The sequence below is a fragment of the Spermophilus citellus genome, assembly GCF_964194105.1.
Source record: "Spermophilus citellus genome assembly, chromosome: 6".
Classification (NCBI taxonomy): Eukaryota; Metazoa; Chordata; class Mammalia; order Rodentia; family Sciuridae; genus Spermophilus; species Spermophilus citellus.
Genome location: NC_138187.1, coordinates 134,734,685 through 134,754,153, shown reverse-complemented (window position 1 = coordinate 134,754,153; position 19,469 = coordinate 134,734,685). Strand labels below are relative to the sequence as shown.

Sequence of the window (19,469 nt, the reverse complement as noted above, 5' to 3'; positions counted from 1 at the left end):
GAGGCAGTGAGTGGAATGACCAGCATGACAGAGCCTGGCTCTGAGAGGGGGGAAGAAGGAGACCAGAGAAGCAAGGTCATCTGAGGTTCCCTGTTGGAGGGGTTTGAAATAGAAATGGGAGGGATCTGGATTGTGTTGCTGTGGAGGAGGGAGGGAGAGGGAGAAGATGGAGTGACTTCTCATGACAGCATTTGGCTGGGAATGTGATTTATCTCCAGGCAGTGAATTGGATCCAATAGGAGCCATTTTAGTGGAGCATCAAGAATAGTGGAGGCCAGACAGCCTGGAGCCCCCTTCCCCATGACTCTCCTGGTTCTCCCCAGACTGATCCTATTCCGGAAGGTGTGTGAGTGCTTCTATATGGTGTATGCAACTCTGAGTGATTGAAGTATGATACATGGGGTTGGCAAGGCCTGACTTCCCTGCTTCCTGCTGCACTGGAAAACCAGGGCCTCTGCACTGCTCAACTCCAGAGGGATTCATATTCACTTGCAGATTTTTATTAAGCACTTATTATGTGCCAGGTGCTATTCTAGAAGCATGGGATACATCCAGGGACCAAATAGGTAAAGGACTCTGCCCTGGTGGGATATATGATACTGTCTGGATCCATGCAGCCTGTGCAGCTATACTTGACCTATAGTGACCCTGGAGAAGCCTTCAATCCTGGAACATGCCTCCCACCCTGGAGAATGAGAGCAGAGCCCTGTCCTCATGACACTCCTGGAGACTATAAGCAACAGCAGTCTAGGGCATCTGCCTTCTCCCAGAGTCCTCTGTACTGGGAAAGATGTGCAGATGGAGAAGGTGATGAACTTCCCCCTGTGGTTCTCCTTCAGAATTGTCCCCTATACCCAGTACCTGGATTTGACTTCTTCCTGGCAAGTTTTTAGAGATGAAGCTCTCCAACCCAAGAAGCACTGCTTCAGTTAGTCCTTCCTAGGAAATCCTAACCCCATGTTTAGTCCTCATGGGCCTGTGGGCCATGGAAGGACCCTGAGGGTAAGGATGGTTATAGAGAGTGGCCTGGCTAATAGGAATCTCCCCAACTAGACTACCCTGGGGTGGTCATCCAGGGAATTATTTGTCAGATTTCCACCACTGGGGCTCCCCCCTTCTGTGGCCAACCCAAGGACTCCCACCTCAGTGGCAGCCTGAACACTTGGTTCCTCAGGCCTTTGCCCCAAGCCTGGGCGAAGGTTGGCCAGCCCTTCTCCTCTGAAATAGGATCTTTCTGGGAAGGCCCCAGGCAGATGGAGAGCCTGCAGGAGCTGTGTCAAGGATGCTGGCTCTGAAGCCACTCCAAAGTTGCAGCCTTCCCTCCAGAGCTGGCCCTAGTGGTAAGAGGATCGGGGGCCCTGCTGAGAGTCCCCCCAGGCTGCCCAGTAGGGTTACATGGAAGGAACTCTGGGGAGGCAGAAGAAGATTGAGGTGATGCAGACACAGAACCAGAGAGAGGGTGTTCTGAGAGCTGCTGCCAGGCATAGTGTTCCTCAGTTAAGGTCCTTAAGAGTAAAAACCCTGCCTGCCTGTGCACTGCTACCAGTAGTGGGACTTTCAGGGCTTGAGAGGGAGCCAATCATTGAAGATCAGGTTGCAGGAACGGTCTGCAAGCTTGGGATCATCTACCCCAGAGCAGGAGAAGCCCTGGGGGAGGGGAGAGCACAGAACTGCCTAGGGGTCTCTTCACTCAGGGAAGTCATTCCCCCTCCACAGAGAATGGGAGAAGGAAATGAGAGTGTTCTGGGGGTATGAGTGATTGAGGTCAGGCAGCTAAAAGAACTTCTGAATCAGAGAGCTCAGCCCCAGTGGAAGTGGAGGGAGAGAGCAGCCTAGTCCACACTGAGACTGGCCCAGTTCAGGGGTGGGATCTGACCCCATGAGCTCATCACATCCTTCCTGCTGAAGAATCCCTTTGCACAGAGGTAGGAGGCAAGCTCCCAGTGAGGAAATCAGGCAAAGTTCTCCTCATGGCACTGATACTCCCACCCACCATGCCAATGAGTATTCTTAGCATTTGCAGAGCCATTTTTATATGCCAAGTAATTTCCAGTGATTATTCTATTAAAATTCATTGAAATATGAATCCATGGCATACCTCTGTGAAGTTTAATGCCTCATTGAAAAACCTAGCAAAAACTCTAATAAAGCACAGAGGTACCAATGGGGCGGTCACGTGAGTACTTCCACAAAATGAGAGTTTTTTGGTGGAGAAACACATTCTGCAGGGCAGTAAGAAGGCCAGGTTTCTCTAAAGAGCTGTCCCTTCTGCTTCTAGTGAAGTTGGGCAAAAAGTTCCTCTTTACTCTCACAGTTGTCTTTAACTTTTTGGAGTCAAGAACCTCTCGAAGCCAGGCATGGTGGCATACACCTGTAATCCCAGCAGCTCGGGAGGCTGAGGCAGAAGGATCACAAGTTCAAAGCCAGCCTTGGCATCTTAGCGAAGCCCTCAGCAACTCAGCAAGACTCTTGTCTTTAATTGAAATATAAAAAGGGGCTGGGGATGAGGCTCAGTGATTAAGTAAGTGCCCCTGGGTTCAATCCCTCATTTAAAAAAAAAAAAGAAAAAGAAAAATCCCTCTCTAAGAACCTGAGGGATATTATAATATGTGTCCAGAGACAAATGGCCACCTTCACAGCGTTTGGCTGATAGTGATGGTTGGTTCTACCGACCTCCTGAATGCAGTCTGTGGACACAGATTAAGAAGTTCTAATCTGGGGCAGGATATCATCACTGGGTTGGCAAGGCAGCCAAGGTCTGGGCCTTGTGTTTTTTATTTCCTTCTCATTTGGGCAGGTTACGTGGCCCTCTGTGAGGTAATAGGATTTGTTACAAATGGGTCAGTTCTGCCCTGAGGAAGATGCTGAGTAAGATTATCTTTAAGGTCAAAGTTAGCCTTATAATTCAGTGACATTGAAACAACCAACTCCGCATGGATGGGTCAGCTTTGACTCTAGGTTTGACAACACCAAAGGGTACCTGCTCACATAAACAGGATGTGTGTTTCCATCCAACACAGGGGCACCGTCTCTCGCACGCATGCACCCACTTTACTCTCCTTTTCCACTGCCTGCCTGCAGTTCCCTCTGCCAGGCCTGTGGTTGCCTAGGCAACTAATCTGGGCTGGTCTTGGTCTAAGGGTGATGTACCTGGGTGGTGCAGAGCTCATCTGGGGCTCAATGTGCAATGGCCACCCCAGCTGTGTATATGGGACAGTTGCCATGGTAACATACAGGACAAGCACATGTGGGAAACATCTGGACTTCCTACCCTGGGATTTTTATTGGGCAGTAGAACAGGGAGATGTGATTTTAAATGAGTCCAATTTCAGAGTGAGAGAGAGAGAGTGCTCTAGATTAGATATTTTCCTCCTGCTTTTCTCTGCTAGAAAGAATAGAGATTCTCTACCCTCCCTTCCCCATCTAATTTCTTTGTTTGTTTATTTATTTATTTATTTATTGTATTGGGGATTGAACCCAAGGGCACTCTATCGTTGAGCTACATAACCAGCCCTTTCAATTTTTGGAGGGGGGTGGGTGCTAGAGATTGAACTCAGGAACACTCAACCATTGAGCCACATCCCCAGCCCTATTTTGTATTTTATTTAGAGACAGGGTCTTACTGAGTTGCTTAACACCTCACTTTTGCTGAGGCTGGCTTTGAACTGGCTTGGTCTCAGCCTCCTGAGCCGCTGGGATTACAAGTGTGTGCCACCACACCCAGCCCTTTCAATTTTTTGAGAAAGGGTTTTTCTAAATTGCTGAGGCTGGCCTCAAAATTGAGATCTCCTACCTCAGCCTCCTGAGTCATTAAGATTATAGGTATGCGCCACCATAGCCAGCTCCTACCTAATTTCTTATATGACCAACTGAAGGTAGGCATTCTCCTAAGGCCACATAGGAAGTCAAGAAGAGAACCCAGGGCTCCCAAGATTGAAGATGGGGGAAGATCACAAGGAATCTAGGACTTGTCCATTGTAAGTGACCCAGGACCCTAGGACAGAGGTTATGAGGCTGTGCTAGGAAGGAACTGATGGTGCTATGGAATACCAGCTATATCCAGAGGATAATTCTTCAGTTAATCCCTGTTCTGTGGGCCAGTCCTGGCGTAGTCAGTCCTAGACCCATGCAAACTTGGCTGTAGCAGGCTCTGGGCCATAGCAGCTCCTCAGTGGGTCAGACAGGAGAGGCAGGCCCTCCTTCCTACTCTCCACTCACCCTGCAGGATGCAGTCCCCCTTTCTCTGCCAGGACCCTAGAGTTTCCTGTTACAGGAGCTCCATACTTCTTGGTATCACATGCAATTACCAAGCAAGTCCCTGGAAACAGCTGCATAGTGAGAGGATGAAATTAGGGAAAGACGTAGGACCCCAACAGACCTGGATTCAAATTCTGATTCCACCAGCAGCCTCCTGTGTGTTCTTGGGAAAGTGTATTTATTTATAAAATGAAGACAATCATGGCCCCTGCTTCATATAGTTTTATGAAATAATGCACATGACGAATCTAAGAGAGTTCCTGGCAAGAGTCGGGGTTTGGTGATTGTAGGAATCCTGCCTTCAGTCCAGCAAGTATCTGTGCACCCTTAGTAACTCTCCTGCAGGGGCTTACAATTTAGCTGGAAGGAGAGGATATCTCCCTAGGATATAACAAGGCAGAATGTGACCACATGCCTCCCTGACTATAATCAGTGAATAAGAAAGGCAGTGTGGATGGGGCAGGCAGAGAGGGTTTCTGGAGGAGGGGACCGTGAGGCATGCCTTGAAGCATGCATTGGACTTGAATTCATATAAAAGGTTTTCAGGAGAAGGGCAGGGCAAAGCAAAGGTATACAGTAGGAAGGGTTAGGCCTGGACCAGGGGCAAGGAGGACAGCAGTAGAGGGCATTGTTGCCAAGGGGGTGAAGTTGGAGGGGTGAAGATATTAGTCCTGCGTGTTGGTTAGCACTGGACATGTTGGAAGCCAAGATCAGAAAATGGGGGACTTTCCTTTTCTTGGAGGCAATCCAGGTCATTCTCTCAGAGATGTACCCTCCTCCAGGAGATCATGGAGTTCTCACTATAAAAGGAGAAGAAGGGTCTCAATCCTGGGGGGTCCCGGTTCGCTCCCTTCAGAAGAGCAAGAGAGGCCCGGTGCCTGGTCCTGCCTCTCTGGGGCTGCCCCCTAAGAGCCTGGGTCTTGAGGAACACTTAGCAGAGTGAGGAGCAGCAGCCCAGTCCAAGACCACATGTCCCTTGCCCTGCATTTTCCAGCCTTGGACTTTTTAGCTCTGGGGCCAGCAGAGATCCCTGGGTGAAGGAGTGGTTAGTCCTTTGAGCTCCAGCTCCTGTCCTCACTTAGGTCTGAAGCAGACCCTCTGAATAAGCCTCATCCACAGTCCCTGCTCCCTGTGGGGCTACGCAGCCAGGGGCAACTTCTCTCTGAAGGGCTCTGAAGGTCCCATTCCTCTAGCCAGGGATGCTGGGCTTCAGGCTCTGCTCTTGTCTCCTATATGACCAGAAGTGACAGTGTTTTCTTCTCTGGGCCTCATTTCTGCCCCTTCCTTTCACACTGTGGGCCGGCCCATCCCTGCTCCGCTGGTCAGAGGGAGATGTGTCCCGGAAGCTGTGAGCGATGTGCGGTGTAGCTTAGTATTTCTTGGCATTTTTATCCTTCAAGAAGCTCCCTCTGGGACTGTCGAGCCAGAGGGCAGACAGAGCCCATGACCCTGGCTCCACTCCCAGCCTTCTGTTTGCTGAGCCTCGTTTTCCCCAGCAGACAGACAGACAGACAACAAATTTATTGTCAGAGCTCACACATCTGATCTTTTGACGCAGAATAAAAATCCCCAATCCCTGATCTCGGGGAAGACTTCTAGGGCTAGGAAGGGTGATCCACAGAACCATCTCAGCTGCTGATGCCCTATTAAAGCAAAGATAGCGACCGGGCTGGGAGGAAGCAAGTGGACCAATCTAGAAGGGTTTCCTGGAGCTAGAGCTGCTGGAGCATTCCTGTTGGTCAACTGTGTCCACTGTCCTCTTTTCTTCTGCAAATGGGAGGCTGAGGTTCAAGTTCAGCGGGGACTACATGAGCCAGGCAGACTGGGTTGTGAGGACACCTCACCCACTCAAGCCCCTGTTTCTCAGAGCAGAGCAGAAATTTGGGGGCAGGAGAGTTGCATCCCTGAATGTCCCAAGGTCATTGCTCTGAAGAATAGGACTTTGCTTTGAAGAGGCAAGGAGAGGGTCGGGTGGCCTTTCCCCAGCCCAGGGCTGCAGGAAAGGGAGAAAAGATGCCTCTGGGACGGCATCCCACAAGCCTGGCTTCCATTCCACACGCCAGCTGCACCGTCTCTCGCCACAGGGTATCGAGAGGTCACTGCTGTTTACAATCCCCTACACATCTGTTCTGAGTCACGCATTCATTCATTTAATCAGTCGTCATTCACAAAATATTTTTGAGAGCCCACTATGTGCACAGGGCTTTGATGGCTTTCAAGAGCAAGGTCAACCAAAGTTGGGTCTTGGGAAACACGAGTCAGTGCATGATGAACGATAGCTGCAGATGTTAGGAAATTATTAAAAGTCGCTGCAGTGAACCCCGGTGAAGACTCGGGGAATGCATCCGTAAAGGACATACGTATGTCCTCAAGAAGGGCTGGGGAGAAGAGAGAGCTCTAATCCTTTCTCCAAAACCAGCTCCTCCTAAATCCTTCTGTATCTCAATGGACAGCAACTTTAATCAGAGTCCGGGCCAAAATCCTTGGGGATGTTCTTGATTCCTCTCTTTCCCACACACCCACATTTGGCCTATCAGCAAATTCTAATGGCTGCAAAATATATCCAGAGTCTGACCATTTCTCACGATCACTACAGCCACCGGCATCGCTCAGCTGAATTGTTGCAACAGCTTCTGCCCAGGAACCCAGCCATTTGTCTCCACACAGGAACCAAAGTGACCTTTCCAAGGGGGAAGCCAGGTCATATCACTCTCTGCTCCAAACCTGCCAGTGGCTCCCTCCCAAGTGAAAGGCCAAGTCCTTGTAGTGACCTAAAAGGCCCTCCACACACTGACCCCACATCATATCACTGACCTTACCCCTCCCTTCTTTTCTCTCTAGTCCTGCTGAGGTCCCTGCTGACATTCAAACATGCCAGGCATATCCCCCCTTGGGGCCATTGCTTGGGCTGTTCAATCTGGAAGTCTCTTCTCTCCCAGATCTCCATGTAGATGGACTTCCTTCAGATCTTTACCTAAATGTCACCCTCAGTGAAACCTTCTTTGGCCACAGTATGGAAAAGTCAACTACTGCTGCTGGATATTTCATAGTCCCCTTCTTTCTCCTTAGCACTCATCTAACATCTCTGTCTGGTTTATTGTCTGTTTTCCCTATGAGAATATAAGTCCCATGACGATAAGAATTTGGTCTGCTTCATCACTTGCCATATCCTCTGGCACTTGTAGTGGGCCCTGAGCAAGGCATGAGCAGGGGAAACTGGTTGTCTGGGTGCAGATGAGATTGTGCTCAAACATCAGCTGTGTCAGCAGCCTCTATCTAGTCTGGCCTTGCACACATTTGGGGTGCTTAAGAAGTCCCTGCTGAAAGGTAGAATGACATGGGAAAATGGCATGGTGGAGAAAAGGGCAGAAGGAAATGGGACCAATGGCTGGAGGGCTTTCTTTTTTTAAAATAATTTTTTTAGTTGTAGTTGGGCACAATACCTTTATTTTGTTTATTTATTTTTATGTGGTGCTGAGGATCAAACCCAGGGCCCTGCATGTGCTAGGTAAGCGCTCTACCACTGAGCCACAATCCCAGCCCTGGAGGGCTTTCTATACGGGCAGAGATGTTGGTATCTGCTAGGACCATGATGAAGACACCATATCATGGGGTCTGAGCAGGGAAAGCTCTATGGGGCTGGTGACACCTTGACTCAGGGTGGGTGGGCTAGGTTCAGAGCCGTGTCTGGATTCCTAGCCCTTGCTCCCCAGATCTGGACTGTGGGGACAGAAATTAAGGACACCTTCCCTCAGCCCTGCTCTGCCCTTACTCCTGGAGGGAGCCAAGTGTGGATTCCTTGGCCCACTCCTCCCTCCCCCAGATCCCCTCTGCTCCCAAGTCACCTTGCAAGGTTAACAGTGTGGGGAGCAGTCTAGTCTTCCCTCGCACCCTATTTTCTCTTTCACTGCCTCCCCCAGCTCCTCCTAACCCCTCTCTAACAGGCACTGGACCCAGACCCCCCACAGACTCCCTGGGTTACATCCGTTTCCAATCACAGGAGTGTGAGAATGTAAAATCACCCAGCAGGCCTCTCCTTGGCCATAAGCCTACATCTTCATTCCTCAAATTGCATTAAGTTATTGGTCAACAGATGTGGTCAAATCACTCATCCTATTTCCAGCCCAGAATCTGCCAATGCCTTCAGAAAGAGAAGAGTGGGGTGATAAGCCTGTCTTTGGGGAGCTGGGGATTGGAGACTTTCAGGATTCCTATTTCTATACCTCCCTTTAGAAACTGGGCAGGATCCAACCCCCTGAATCAGGTTACTGACATCACCAGCGCCCACTGCCTGCCCAGCCAGGCCTTTCCCTGGTCACATAGCCCCTTCGTTGATCTTTGATGGCTCTTTAGTGAACCATTCGAAGCCTGCCATTGTCACAAGATGGGTGAGAAAGGGGAAAATGGCCAAGTGGGAGGGCTTGGGGCTGGGCTTGGAGATAGTGTGACAGGGCAGGTCCCTCTCTTTTTAGGAATGACTCGAGGAAACGCTCTGCACATATTGGCTTTATCATATTGGCGTTATCGACTGATGCCGAATGACTGTTGCCACAGCAGCAGAGCTCTCCCACTGCAGAAGAGGATGGTGGGAAACTCAGGGGATGTGAAAGGAATCAAAAAAGAGACTGACCGAGTGAGAGGTCCCGTTAGGGAGTGTCAGAAAGTTCCAGGATGCCAAGATGACTATTTAAAGAAACTATTACCTGGTCATGGCAAAACCCTTTAAAAAACGACAGGAGGAAAGCATACTGTGTGGACAGAGGAGATGCACTGGTGATTTCCATCTTGGATCTGTCAGGTGATGTGGGGCAGAAGGTTTTTTTAAATTTATTTTTTAGTTTTAGGTGGACACAATATCTTTATTTTACATTTATGTGGTGCTGAGGATCGAACCCAGTGCCTCATGCATGCTAGGCGAGCGCTCTACCACAACCCCAGCCCCCCCCCCCCCCCCCCCCCCCCGGGGGCAGCAGGTTTTGATGGTGTGGAGGAGGCTGTGCCTTTTTCTGGGCAACTTGTTCTTCCCCTCTCAATAAGGAGAATTTCAGGAGGTGTTTATTAAGGGATTTGGAAAATATGCCATCCTATGAGAGGAGGGACAAAGGAACAAAGAAAGAGCCACTAGGATGAACTACGCATCAGATGAGGGAGTGAGGTAACCAGAAAGGAAGGCAAGCAGGCCAGGTCCCAGGGGCAGTGGGCATCCAGTGTCAAGGAAGTGCAGATGAACAGAGCAACAAATGGGCGAGTGTTTCATAGCAATTCTGAAGACTTTCATCTAGAGACGTGGATACCAGAGATGAGGGGCCAAATTCAGCAAGGAAAGGGGCTGCGGCAGAGTACACTGGGTGGAATGGGTCACAGGGCACATGATGGTTTTCAACCAGGATGATTACCCGTAAATTTCTCTTTGCTAAGGAGGAGATGAATTTATGTGCAGGAAGAAACCTGCAGACAACGATCAAGAGCTAGAGTAACCTAGTCAATCATACAATAGGCATCCTCAGATTCTCCAATAGCTATTTTTAGGAAAGGTGAGGTTCCCTGTGATTGAATCAGGGGCATCTTGTATGAATTAGAGAATGACTGCACAAGGATGAGGACTTTGGAAGTGATGGTTTGCAATTTTATTACAAGTGGCCTGTGGGATGGGGAGGAAGGGAGTGGTCATGTTTACTCAAAGATTTGGCATCAAAGTTGGGGCTTGATCCCCTGCTTGAACTGGGATCTCATGTTTATGCAGAAGCCTGAGTATCTCGTGTGTCCCATGACTGGCCTCATCCCTTGGCTCGGAGCCTGGCCAAGTTCTGGCGTGATACGACTTACATCCCTTTAACCAGCTCCTTATTGCTGGTCATTTCCTATCTGGACTCATAAGCCCTAGCTCCACCCTGAGTTTCCTGAGTTTTGGACTTGGGCCTCTGAGAATGGTGTGCCTTGTGCCCCTGCCTTAGGACTATCTGGCAAATTCTTTTACCCAACTCCTTTCCTCTACTGCTTTGAGGTGGTGCCTCTTATCGTTCCTGCTTACCTGTGATGAACATGTGACATTGCTTTTTCATAGGGACCAGACTACTATTTCCCTAAGTGTTGTATTGTCTATCTTGCATTTCCCTGCCAGACATTGAGTTCCTTGAGGCTAGAATCTCCCTCTTTTTCTGTATCTCCAAGGTCAGCCAAGGGTCCATGCTTCTTACCAAACACCTTTCTGCTTGAGAATTCTATATTCTCAGTACTGGGTAGGCACATTCTCTTGGCCAAGATCCCTGTACACGAAGACTTTGTGGTATCTCAGTTCAACCCTTTGATCATGGAAGGCAGGGAGTCTTGGGCTACCGCCAGGACCAAAAGATCATGCAGGATACCAACCCGGTATCCACCAGGCAGGCCTTGGGATCCATTTAACCAACACTGCTGAGTTATGTGCTCCACATAAGTGCTGGAGAGACAGCTCCATGCTGGGAGAGCTCCTATGCTGTAGGGAGACAGATGCATACAGAAGTACCCCTCTCACTAGGTAGGGCTTGATGCTTAGTACTAGGAGAGTGGATGAACCAGAAGACTCAGTAGACCCAGGGGTCTTCAAATCTAGCTGGAAGAAAGGGAGAAGCTAGAAGATCCTGGGGGTGGTGGGGATGGAGAGTAATCGATAGTTACCACATTCTGGCAGAGTTCTTAGGGCTTTACAATCCCCAGCTCACAGCTCCAGCTGGAGCCTGCTCCTTCTGAAGCAAGCTTTCAGAATTCCCCTCCACTTTCTGCTGTCCCTCACCTCTCCTGAGAGCCTTTTGCTCAGGCAACCTGGTCTTGGGAGGACCTGGGAAGACTAGCAGTGTGGCCCTCTACTGTCCTAGGCAAAATGCTGCCTACCATTTGGTTCTTGCTCCCTCTTCCCTGGGCCCAGGAGGTGCGGAGGGGAGAGAGATGGGTTGGGTAAGTGTCTTTTTAAATGGTTCTGCAGCACTGATTCAGCTCTGGCAGGTAAGGGACCAGGGCTCATTCTCCCCCTGGTTTGACAGAGGGCTTTAAGTTCTAAAGCTCTTTTACCTAAGAAGCTGGTATTATAATCATTGTGAGAGGGACAGACAACCAGAGGGGTTCAATGACTTTGACAAGGTCATGCAGTCAATCAGAAACGGAACCCAGTCTTCTCATCCGAAGGGTCAGTCCCTTCCTCCAAAGAGCTCAGTCGGCTCCCCAGCAAACCCCTGGCCCTGTCTTCTCCAAGCCTCCCCTGTCCTATCTCCTGTCTCCTATCTTCTGGGTTCAGGAAAGCAACCTTGTGCCTCAAAGACTAAAGTAAGGTAGGATGGGAATTTCCTGTGGGAAAACCAAGGATGGGTTGGGTAGGGGGCAGGGACCTTCCCAATGTCTTTTCAGGTTCCACTCTCTGCCCTTTTATCCCGAGCTGCCCTCTTCAGTCCCTTTTACCTGCACCCCCACATTTCCTCAATCAATCCTTTCTTCCGGATGCGGCAGGGGACCACCCGTGCCCTCCAAGAACCTGCCTTGCCACGGCGCGGAAAACGAGAAGAAAACCTAGTGGGATCCTTTATGTGCCCCCTACCCCCCACTCATCCGCCCCTGGAGCGCCTGCTTGCAGATACCTCCCCCTCCGGAGCCAGAAATAGACACACTCTCTCTCCCCCACCTCCCTCCCTTCGCGCTCACTCCTCCCCTCCTCCTGTTTGCTCCCCGCCTTCGCCTCCCCTCCTTCCCGGGCTCGGAGCTGCAGCCTGCAGCCTCTACTGGAGCAAGGCGGGCGGAGTGCGGCGAGGGCGCTGCCGGGCAGTGCACTGCCCGCGGGACTGACAGGCCGACCAGGGCGGCCACGATCCCGCTCCAGGCTTCGATGGAGCAGCAGGGTTTCCATCTTTTCTTTGACTGATTTAAATTTTTTAATTTGTATTTTTCCCGCCCCGCCCCCTTTTCCTCCGACCCCGCCCCATCGCTTCACGGTTTCCCTGCTCTTTCCTTTCCCTGGTCTCCCTTCCCCGCGTTTCTTTCCCCGCTCCCTCCGCTCGCCTGCCCCACTCCTCCCTTGCTCCCTCCCCCTTCCTCTTCCCTTCTTCCTCGGTTTCTTCCGTCCTTTCCCTCCCCCTCCTCTTCTGCCGCCTCCTCCTCCCTGCGCCCCCGCCCCCTCCCCCCGCCCCGTGCCTGCAGACGCGCGGATCGTCCATGCGCTCCTCGCGGGCAGAATGCTGGGCAGCAGCGTCAAGAGCGTGCAGCCCGAGGTGGAGCTGAGCGGCGGCGGCGACGAGGGCGCGGACGAGCCGCGAGGAGCCGGCAGGAAGGCGGCAGCGGCGGACGGCAGAGGCATGCTGCCCAAGCGCGCCAAGGCGCCGGGCGGCGGTGGCAGCATGGCCAAGGCCAGCGCTGCTGAGCTGAAGGTCTTCAAGTCCGGTAGCGTGGACAGCCGTGTTCCCGGCGGTCCACCGGCCTCCAACCTGCGCAAACAGAAGTCGCTCACCAACCTCTCGTTCCTCACAGACTCAGAGAAGAAGCTGCAGCTCTATGAGCCCGAGTGGAGCGACGATATGGCCAAGGCACCCAAGGGTTTAGGCAAGATGGGGTCCAAGGGCCGCGAGACTCCGCTGATGTCCAAGACGCTGTCCAAGTCTGAGCATTCACTCTTCCAGGCCAAAGGCGGCCCGGCGGGCGGCGCCAAGACCCCCCTAGCTCCTCTAGCGCCCAGCCTGGGAAAACCCAGCCGGATCCCACGCGGACCTTATGCGGAGGTCAAGCCGCTCAGCAAGGCGCCAGAGGCGGCGGTCAGCGACGACGGCAAATCGGATGATGAGTTGCTCTCCAGCAAGGCCAAGGCGCAAAAGGGTTCTGGGCCTGTGCCCTCCGCCAAGGGCCAGGAGGAGCGCGCGTTCCTCAAGGTGGACCCCGAGCTCGTGGTAACTGTGCTGGGCGACCTGGAGCAGCTGCTCTTCAGCCAGATGCTGGGTAAGTCCTGCCGCCCCGCCCCACCCCGCCCCTGGCGCTCTTCTGGCCAGCTGCAGGGGAAGGTGCGAGCGAGGTGGGGACGGTCGGAGCTTCCTCCCTTGCCCCAGCTCCGTAGGGCTCTCCAGATCACCGGTCAGATTAGAGGGGATATTGAGCCCAGATGTGCAGACCCACCTCTAGATGTGCACAAAGTACGTCTTAAAGATGTTACCTGACTGGAGTCCAGGCCCTACTCTGGCCTGCGGGAGGTGAACCCTGACAATGGGGTGAAGGACTTAGATTCTCAGACACAGAGCCCATTGGTTTCCATTGTTTTCCTCGAATTTTAAAGTCCAGAATCCTAAAGAGACAATATCTGGGGCTGGTGGAGACTACAGCTGTGGAGTGGTCTGCACTGTGCCAGATAGCATCCAGCACTGGTAGGGAAGCGTCCAGGGAGAGCCTAGATCTAGAGGACAGATGTGAGGAGAGCAGATGTGAAGGCCTGTTGGCCCTGAAGCAGAGCTGAGGCTCCACTTCCTCTGGATCCCGGGTGGGAGCGCGAGTCGGATTTCCCGGGTGTGGGGGTTCTGGCAAGGAGAAGTGTCTGGGGCCAAGGGGCGGGCGGACAGCCAGCTGCGCGCATCTGGATGCGCCTCCTATACCTCAGCCCAGGCTCTAGCTCCAGACCCTACCCCCACTCCCACCCCAGGTCGTTTAGCGGAAGGTCTAGGCTTTTGCACCCAGACCTCTGTTTGACAGGGCAGCCTTTGCCCTTTGGCTAATGGAAGCTGAGCAGGCGGGAAGGGAAGAACAAAGCTTGCTGGAGTGGAGGAAGCACAGAGAGCTGCTCCATTGTTCTCTGAGCCTGAAGAGTTCATGCAAAAAAACCCGGAGCGGGCCGGGGAAGTGCTCTTGCTTTCCCTAGGGCCGGTGCCCTCACAGAGGGACAGATCCAGGATGTGCAGGACACAAGGCTGCGGTGCCTTGGGAGCCCATATGGGCGGTGCTGGGGCCACGCGCGGACGGCGGCAAGGCCTGGAGCCCAGGCTGACCGCCTTGGTTGAACAGACTTGTTGCGGTGCCTAGAAAGTGGATCCTCAGGCCCCGGCGCCTAGGGACCCTTCCCCGGTACCCTGCAGGCTGGCTGCCCCGCTGGGGGCTGGGAAGGGGCGTGTCTGTGCGCGTGTGAAGGGGCGGAGTCGAGTGATGGGCGGGCCGGTGGGGATGGATGGATGGATGGATGGATGGATGGATGGATGGATGGAAGGAAGGAAGGAAGGAAGGAAGAACTTGCCTGGCTGCCCAGGAGAATGAGAAGCTGAGGGAGATGGGTTTGGCCTGCTGCAGGTTTCCTGCCCCCACTCCTGCCCCCCCCCCCCAACTCCAGTGTGGGCCAGGATAAGGATCCCTTGACCAGGGGCGAGGATTTGGCCTTTCTGAGAATGGATCCTCTGGAAGGAGGCTGCAGATGGGTTTTACAGAGGCAATCAGGAAACTGGGCAAGGGCAAAAGGGGAAGAGCAGTCTTGTCCCTGGAGAGCCCCTGAAAGCTCAGGCCTCAGCAGGGAGGAGTAGAGGTGGGGGGTGGGGGTGCATCAGTGACAAGGCAGCCTCACCCTGAAAAGAGAAATTGCCACCTGTGCTCACTGCCTGCTGAGTCGGCCAGAGGCCCTGCCCTCAAGGAGCTTGCAGTCCAATGGGACAAGATAGTCGCTAATGAATAAAATAATTCCAGGTGGTGGAGAAGATGAAACTGGATTGTGTGCTGGAGAGATACTGGGCAGGCCTGCTGAGGCCTCTCTAAGGAAGTGATAATCCAATTGTGACTGAAGCTTGAGAAGGAGGCACCAGGCTGACTGGGATGAATGTTGCCTGAAGGTCTAAAGGGAGGGGGGGCGGACCTTCACTGTGATTTGGGCAGGGGAAGTGGATAGGGGCATGGAATAGCAGAAGGCACAAACCCACTTTCAAGGTCAGGGTTTCCCCTGTTTGGTTGGCTTAGCTGATCTGGCCCTTCCTAGACCTGGCAGTCCCCACACTACCCCCAGGAGCTGGGCTGTTAATTGCTTCTCAAAAGGGGTAACCATGGAAACCCTAACAAATAGGCCTAGAGCTGGTCGAGGGTGGCAGGGGAAGCTGAACTGTAGTCCCTTATGTGTGCTGTGCATGGGCCACCAAAGTTATCCTGATGACCCCATGGAGAGCTGAGGGGCTTCTCTCACAGGTGGAGATTCAGGGGTGGAAAGTCTGAGGAGCTTGCTGGACTGTCATCAGCTAAGAGGTAGGGTATGGGCATCAGCTTGGCATCAGCTATGGGTGCAGCTGGTAACTCCAGGCCAACTTCTGTGTGAAGGTGGACCTGGAGGATGGACTGATCAGATGAGGGTGAAGGGGACAATATACCCAATGAACCTTGCAGGGCCTGTGAGGGTGTTCCCAGTGTGGGGCTAGACCCTTGTTGGAGGGCAGTGTGGCCTCTGGAGGGAATGGCTATTTCCCTGTTGCTGGAGATAAGGGTATTTGTCCCCACCCATGAGTCTCAGTGTCAGGTTATGCTCATTCCCTGAGACTATCTCAGACCTAAGAAGGTACCTAGATCCAATTTCTGAGGCAGAGGGTGTGGGGAGGTGAGGTAACCCCAAACAAGAGCCTTTCTGGAATAAAGGGAAAAAAGTGAAACCTGATCATCCTCTTTCCAGAAATCAGCTGGGGCCCAGATGGTCTAAGCAGGTTCCCTGTCCCTTCTCCAGCCTTGGAAGCTGCCAAGTAACCAGGGTCCCCCTGGGGAACTGTAGAAACTAAGAAGACTGAGGGGTAGATCCCAGAGAGAAGAGACCAATTCCAGGAAATCAGATGCCTTTGGAACCTGGCCGATCTTACACATCAGGCAATTTGTCTCCCAGAAGGCCACCAGGCCTGCATCTAGGGCAGGGCAGGAGGCTGCATTCCACATTTGCCTGTCCAGAAGTCTTAAGCTCTCAGTTCTCTTCTGGGACTCAGTTTCCCCATTTGCGAATGAAAGAGAGCCTCGCTTGGCTCAATCATACCCTTTAGGGATGGGGGGCGGGTGGCGATTAAACCTTGAAAATGTCCTAGGTGGCTTCAAGAGAACTTAGATTAGTGCACAGCTGAATTCGTGCACAAAGAAACGTCCCCAGACCACACTCTTCCTCCTCATTGGCCCAGGCCCCAAGGATCTCAAGTGAAATCTGTCTGTGGACTCCCCGAAAAGTTCAGCGTTTCTCCATTTTGTCCTCCTAGAAAAAGGGACAAGGTGGAGCAGTTAAGACTGCCCAAGGTTAGGTGTGAAAGAGCCTAGGAACTTGGAGTTCCTAGTCGTACTTCCCCACAGAAGGTGTCTGGCACCCACCCCAGGGTTACCATGACAACATTTAGGTCCTCAGAAGCACAGGACAAATAGGATTGAGGAAGAAAGTCAGGAAGCTACCCATTTCTAAGCCACTTTGTTGCCATGGGTTTTTTTTGTGGGGGAGTGGGCAGAAGGAGAGAGTTACTCCAGAAAATGTGCTCTTGGATGCTCTGAGTCGTGGGGGGATGAAATGTCCTTCATATTCAGTTCTTTAGGGGGCAGGTGGGTAGAAGAGATGTTGTTAATTCTCCAAAGAATGGCTGCTGAGAGCAGACAGGTGTGTGTGCAAATTCACCATGCACCTCAGTGTCAGAGGCTCCACCCAGAGCCATTTCAGATGCTTCCAGGGCTTCCCCAAGGCCTGGCAGGAGAGTGTGACAAAGCTCACTTCTGCCCCTCCCCTGGGCAGCAGTAGTGGTGCTGGAGAATGCTCTGGTGTTTCCTGCAGGTGAGCCGGGACTGTATGAATCAGGAATTGGTGCAGAACCCTGGAGCTATGAGGCCTCCCTCCTTCCTCAAGTTTGGTGCTGAGAGCATTTCTTTTTCTACCTTGTCAGGATGTTTTCTTCCAGGGCCAGGCTTGGGCCCTCACCCAAGAGGTGAACAAGAGGTCCTGCTCCTCTGCTCTGGGCCTTGGCTTCTTCAGATTGTCTCCTCCAAAGCTGCCATCCCAAGGCAGCCCAGGCTCTGCTTCTGAGAGTGACACATGGGAGGATGAGTAGGGGGCAGACCCTCCATTCTGGGGAGAAGGTCCAGATTGAACAGACGTGTCCAAAGCTGCTGTCATTCCCCAAAGCATAAACCAATTCAGGGAGATGCCCTTTACTGATGGCTCTGTCCCCAGACCGCGGGCCCCTTCTAGACCTGGAGTGAATACATAACAGAGCCAAGTCACCAGGAACCCTTGGGTGTTTCCTGACACTTCCCTCTTGTTCCAGTCCTCCTTGCCCGCCTGCCCTATCTGCTTTTGGAGCTACCACCACCCACCTCCTGCCTGTCCCCTACCTGGCCCCTACCTGGGCATCCTCTTCTGCTTGCTAACCTCCAGTCTTGCCCTTGCCTGCAGCTGTCCCTCCACACTCACACCCACACCTGGCAGCCTCTGACCCAAGGCTCAAGGTGCAGGTGGCTTCAATGGGTTCGAAGGAGAACCTGTCCTGCATTGAGCATAGGCCTCAGGGACCTTAACTGCAGCTCAGCATCCTGCTGCTCCACCAGCCACCGCTGCAGCACACTGCAGTGTCTCCCTGGACAACTCGTGAGAGAGAAGTCCCCTCCTCTCTGCAGAGCACTCCACCTCCCTCAGCCTTCCCTGGGATCTCATAGAACCACAGAATAGAAATTGTCTGGTTGAGCCACCCACTTAAGCTGAAACTAATCCCATCATAGGCAGGTGGGTGTTCTGTTTACACACTCCGAGTGACAGAGGACTCACTACCTTATTTTCCTGAAAAGCATTCATTATGAGAAAGCTCTTTTTTTTCTGTTGAACCAAGATTCTGTTTCCTAATAATTTCCACCCGTGGTCCAGATTTGCTCTCTGGATCTTTACAGATTAATTTAGTCTGCATTTTAGATTTCTTATATTTGAAGTCAGATACTTATGCAAGCTCTATCTTATCTTTTCTCCTTATACCTCTCCCTTCATTTTCTTTCATTTGTCTTTTTTTTTTTTTTTTTAATGAGACCTGATGGGGGAGGAGCCTGACCTATTCACCTGGTTCTCAGGCCCAGTGAAGTCCAGCCCCCTCAGCTGGATCACACTCCCACCTCCTCATAATGTCTGCATCTCAGGGTGGCTTCCCTCTGGGGACCCACAGCACCTGGCTGCATTTTCTCCTGGCCCAACCCGGAAGCTGTGCTCCTCACAGCCTTCTCTCTCAGCCTGGAAACCCTGTGCTAGGCAGCCAGCAGAGGGGAAATGGAGCCACATGTTTCTCATTTGCACTGGCTGACCTCCCTCCACACCTTGTTTGGATTACCCAGATGTTTTTGATGTCCTGGAAGCCTGCAGCCTTCCCTCTCATGCACAGGAAGGGCCAGGGGCCAGGCCCAGCTCACTACCCTGCGTGGGCAGGCGCCCTCTGATAGGAGACCCTTGAGAGCTGGGCCAGCCCTGAAGCAGACACCACCTCCTACACCTTCCCCCACACTGGGGCCTGGGAAGCAGGGCCGCAGAACCTCCTGGGATCGGTTCCACCTCCTTCAATGAAAATAGTTTCTGTTTCCTTCTGAGCAGCAGAGATGAGGGCACAGACCAAGAAGATGCCCAGGAACTGTTTATATCTCCCAACAGAGGCTGAGCCAAGAGTAGAGTTGTGCCAACCCAGGGTGTGTCCAGGGTGGCTGTTCAGTGTGGGCACAGCTGAGATAAGCAGGGTTGGCTGGGAGGCTTATCATCTTTTATATGCAACTTTTTGGCTGAGATTTTATGACTGTGGCATATGTAAGTACAAATTGCAAGGGTGGGAGCCTAGTCGCGTGCTGAGCCAGGGAGGGAGAGGGTGGAGCGTGGCCCATCTGCAGGTCACAGGTTCACCCCTGAGGGCTTTGGTTCTAGGTTCCAGGCGCTTGCTGTCAACGCTGTCGTACACTTGAGTTTGACATCCTGCTCTTCTCCAACTCAACTCCAGCCAAACCTCAGCACGGCAGCCAGGGCTGGGCCAGGGTGGACCCTTGCCCTGAGCCATCAGCATCTATTTTAGACATCTCAATGATACATTTCAGGGCCACTGGAGTGGGCGTTTCCTCCAGCGTCTTCTAATTTCTGGGTGGCAGCTCTTCCTCTGGGCTTCTCAGGGTACTAACTTCTATGACTTGGGGGGATGTGGAAACCAAGAACAAGGGCAGGTCCAAGCCTGGAAGTGCTGTGGATACTCCTGCCACTGGTCCCTGGGGGGTCCTAGAGT

General features: G+C 52.5%; 1 protein-coding gene across 3 annotated transcripts in view; it reads left to right on the top strand.

Moving 5' to 3' along the window:
• NAV1 (neuron navigator 1) overlaps nucleotides 1-19,469 on the top strand; it is a 253,836-nt gene that overhangs the window by 85,999 nt on the left and 148,368 nt on the right. For 2 of the 3 annotated variants that reach the window (XM_081299365.1, XM_081299364.1), the window contains exon 4: nucleotides 12,421-13,209. The exons of the other annotated variant lie outside the window; for it this stretch is intronic. In XM_081299365.1, coding sequence (XP_081155491.1) covers nucleotides 12,421-13,209 — 789 coding nt within the window. The remainder of the gene's footprint in view (nucleotides 1-12,420; nucleotides 13,210-19,469) is intronic. 3 annotated transcript variants of the gene reach the window in all.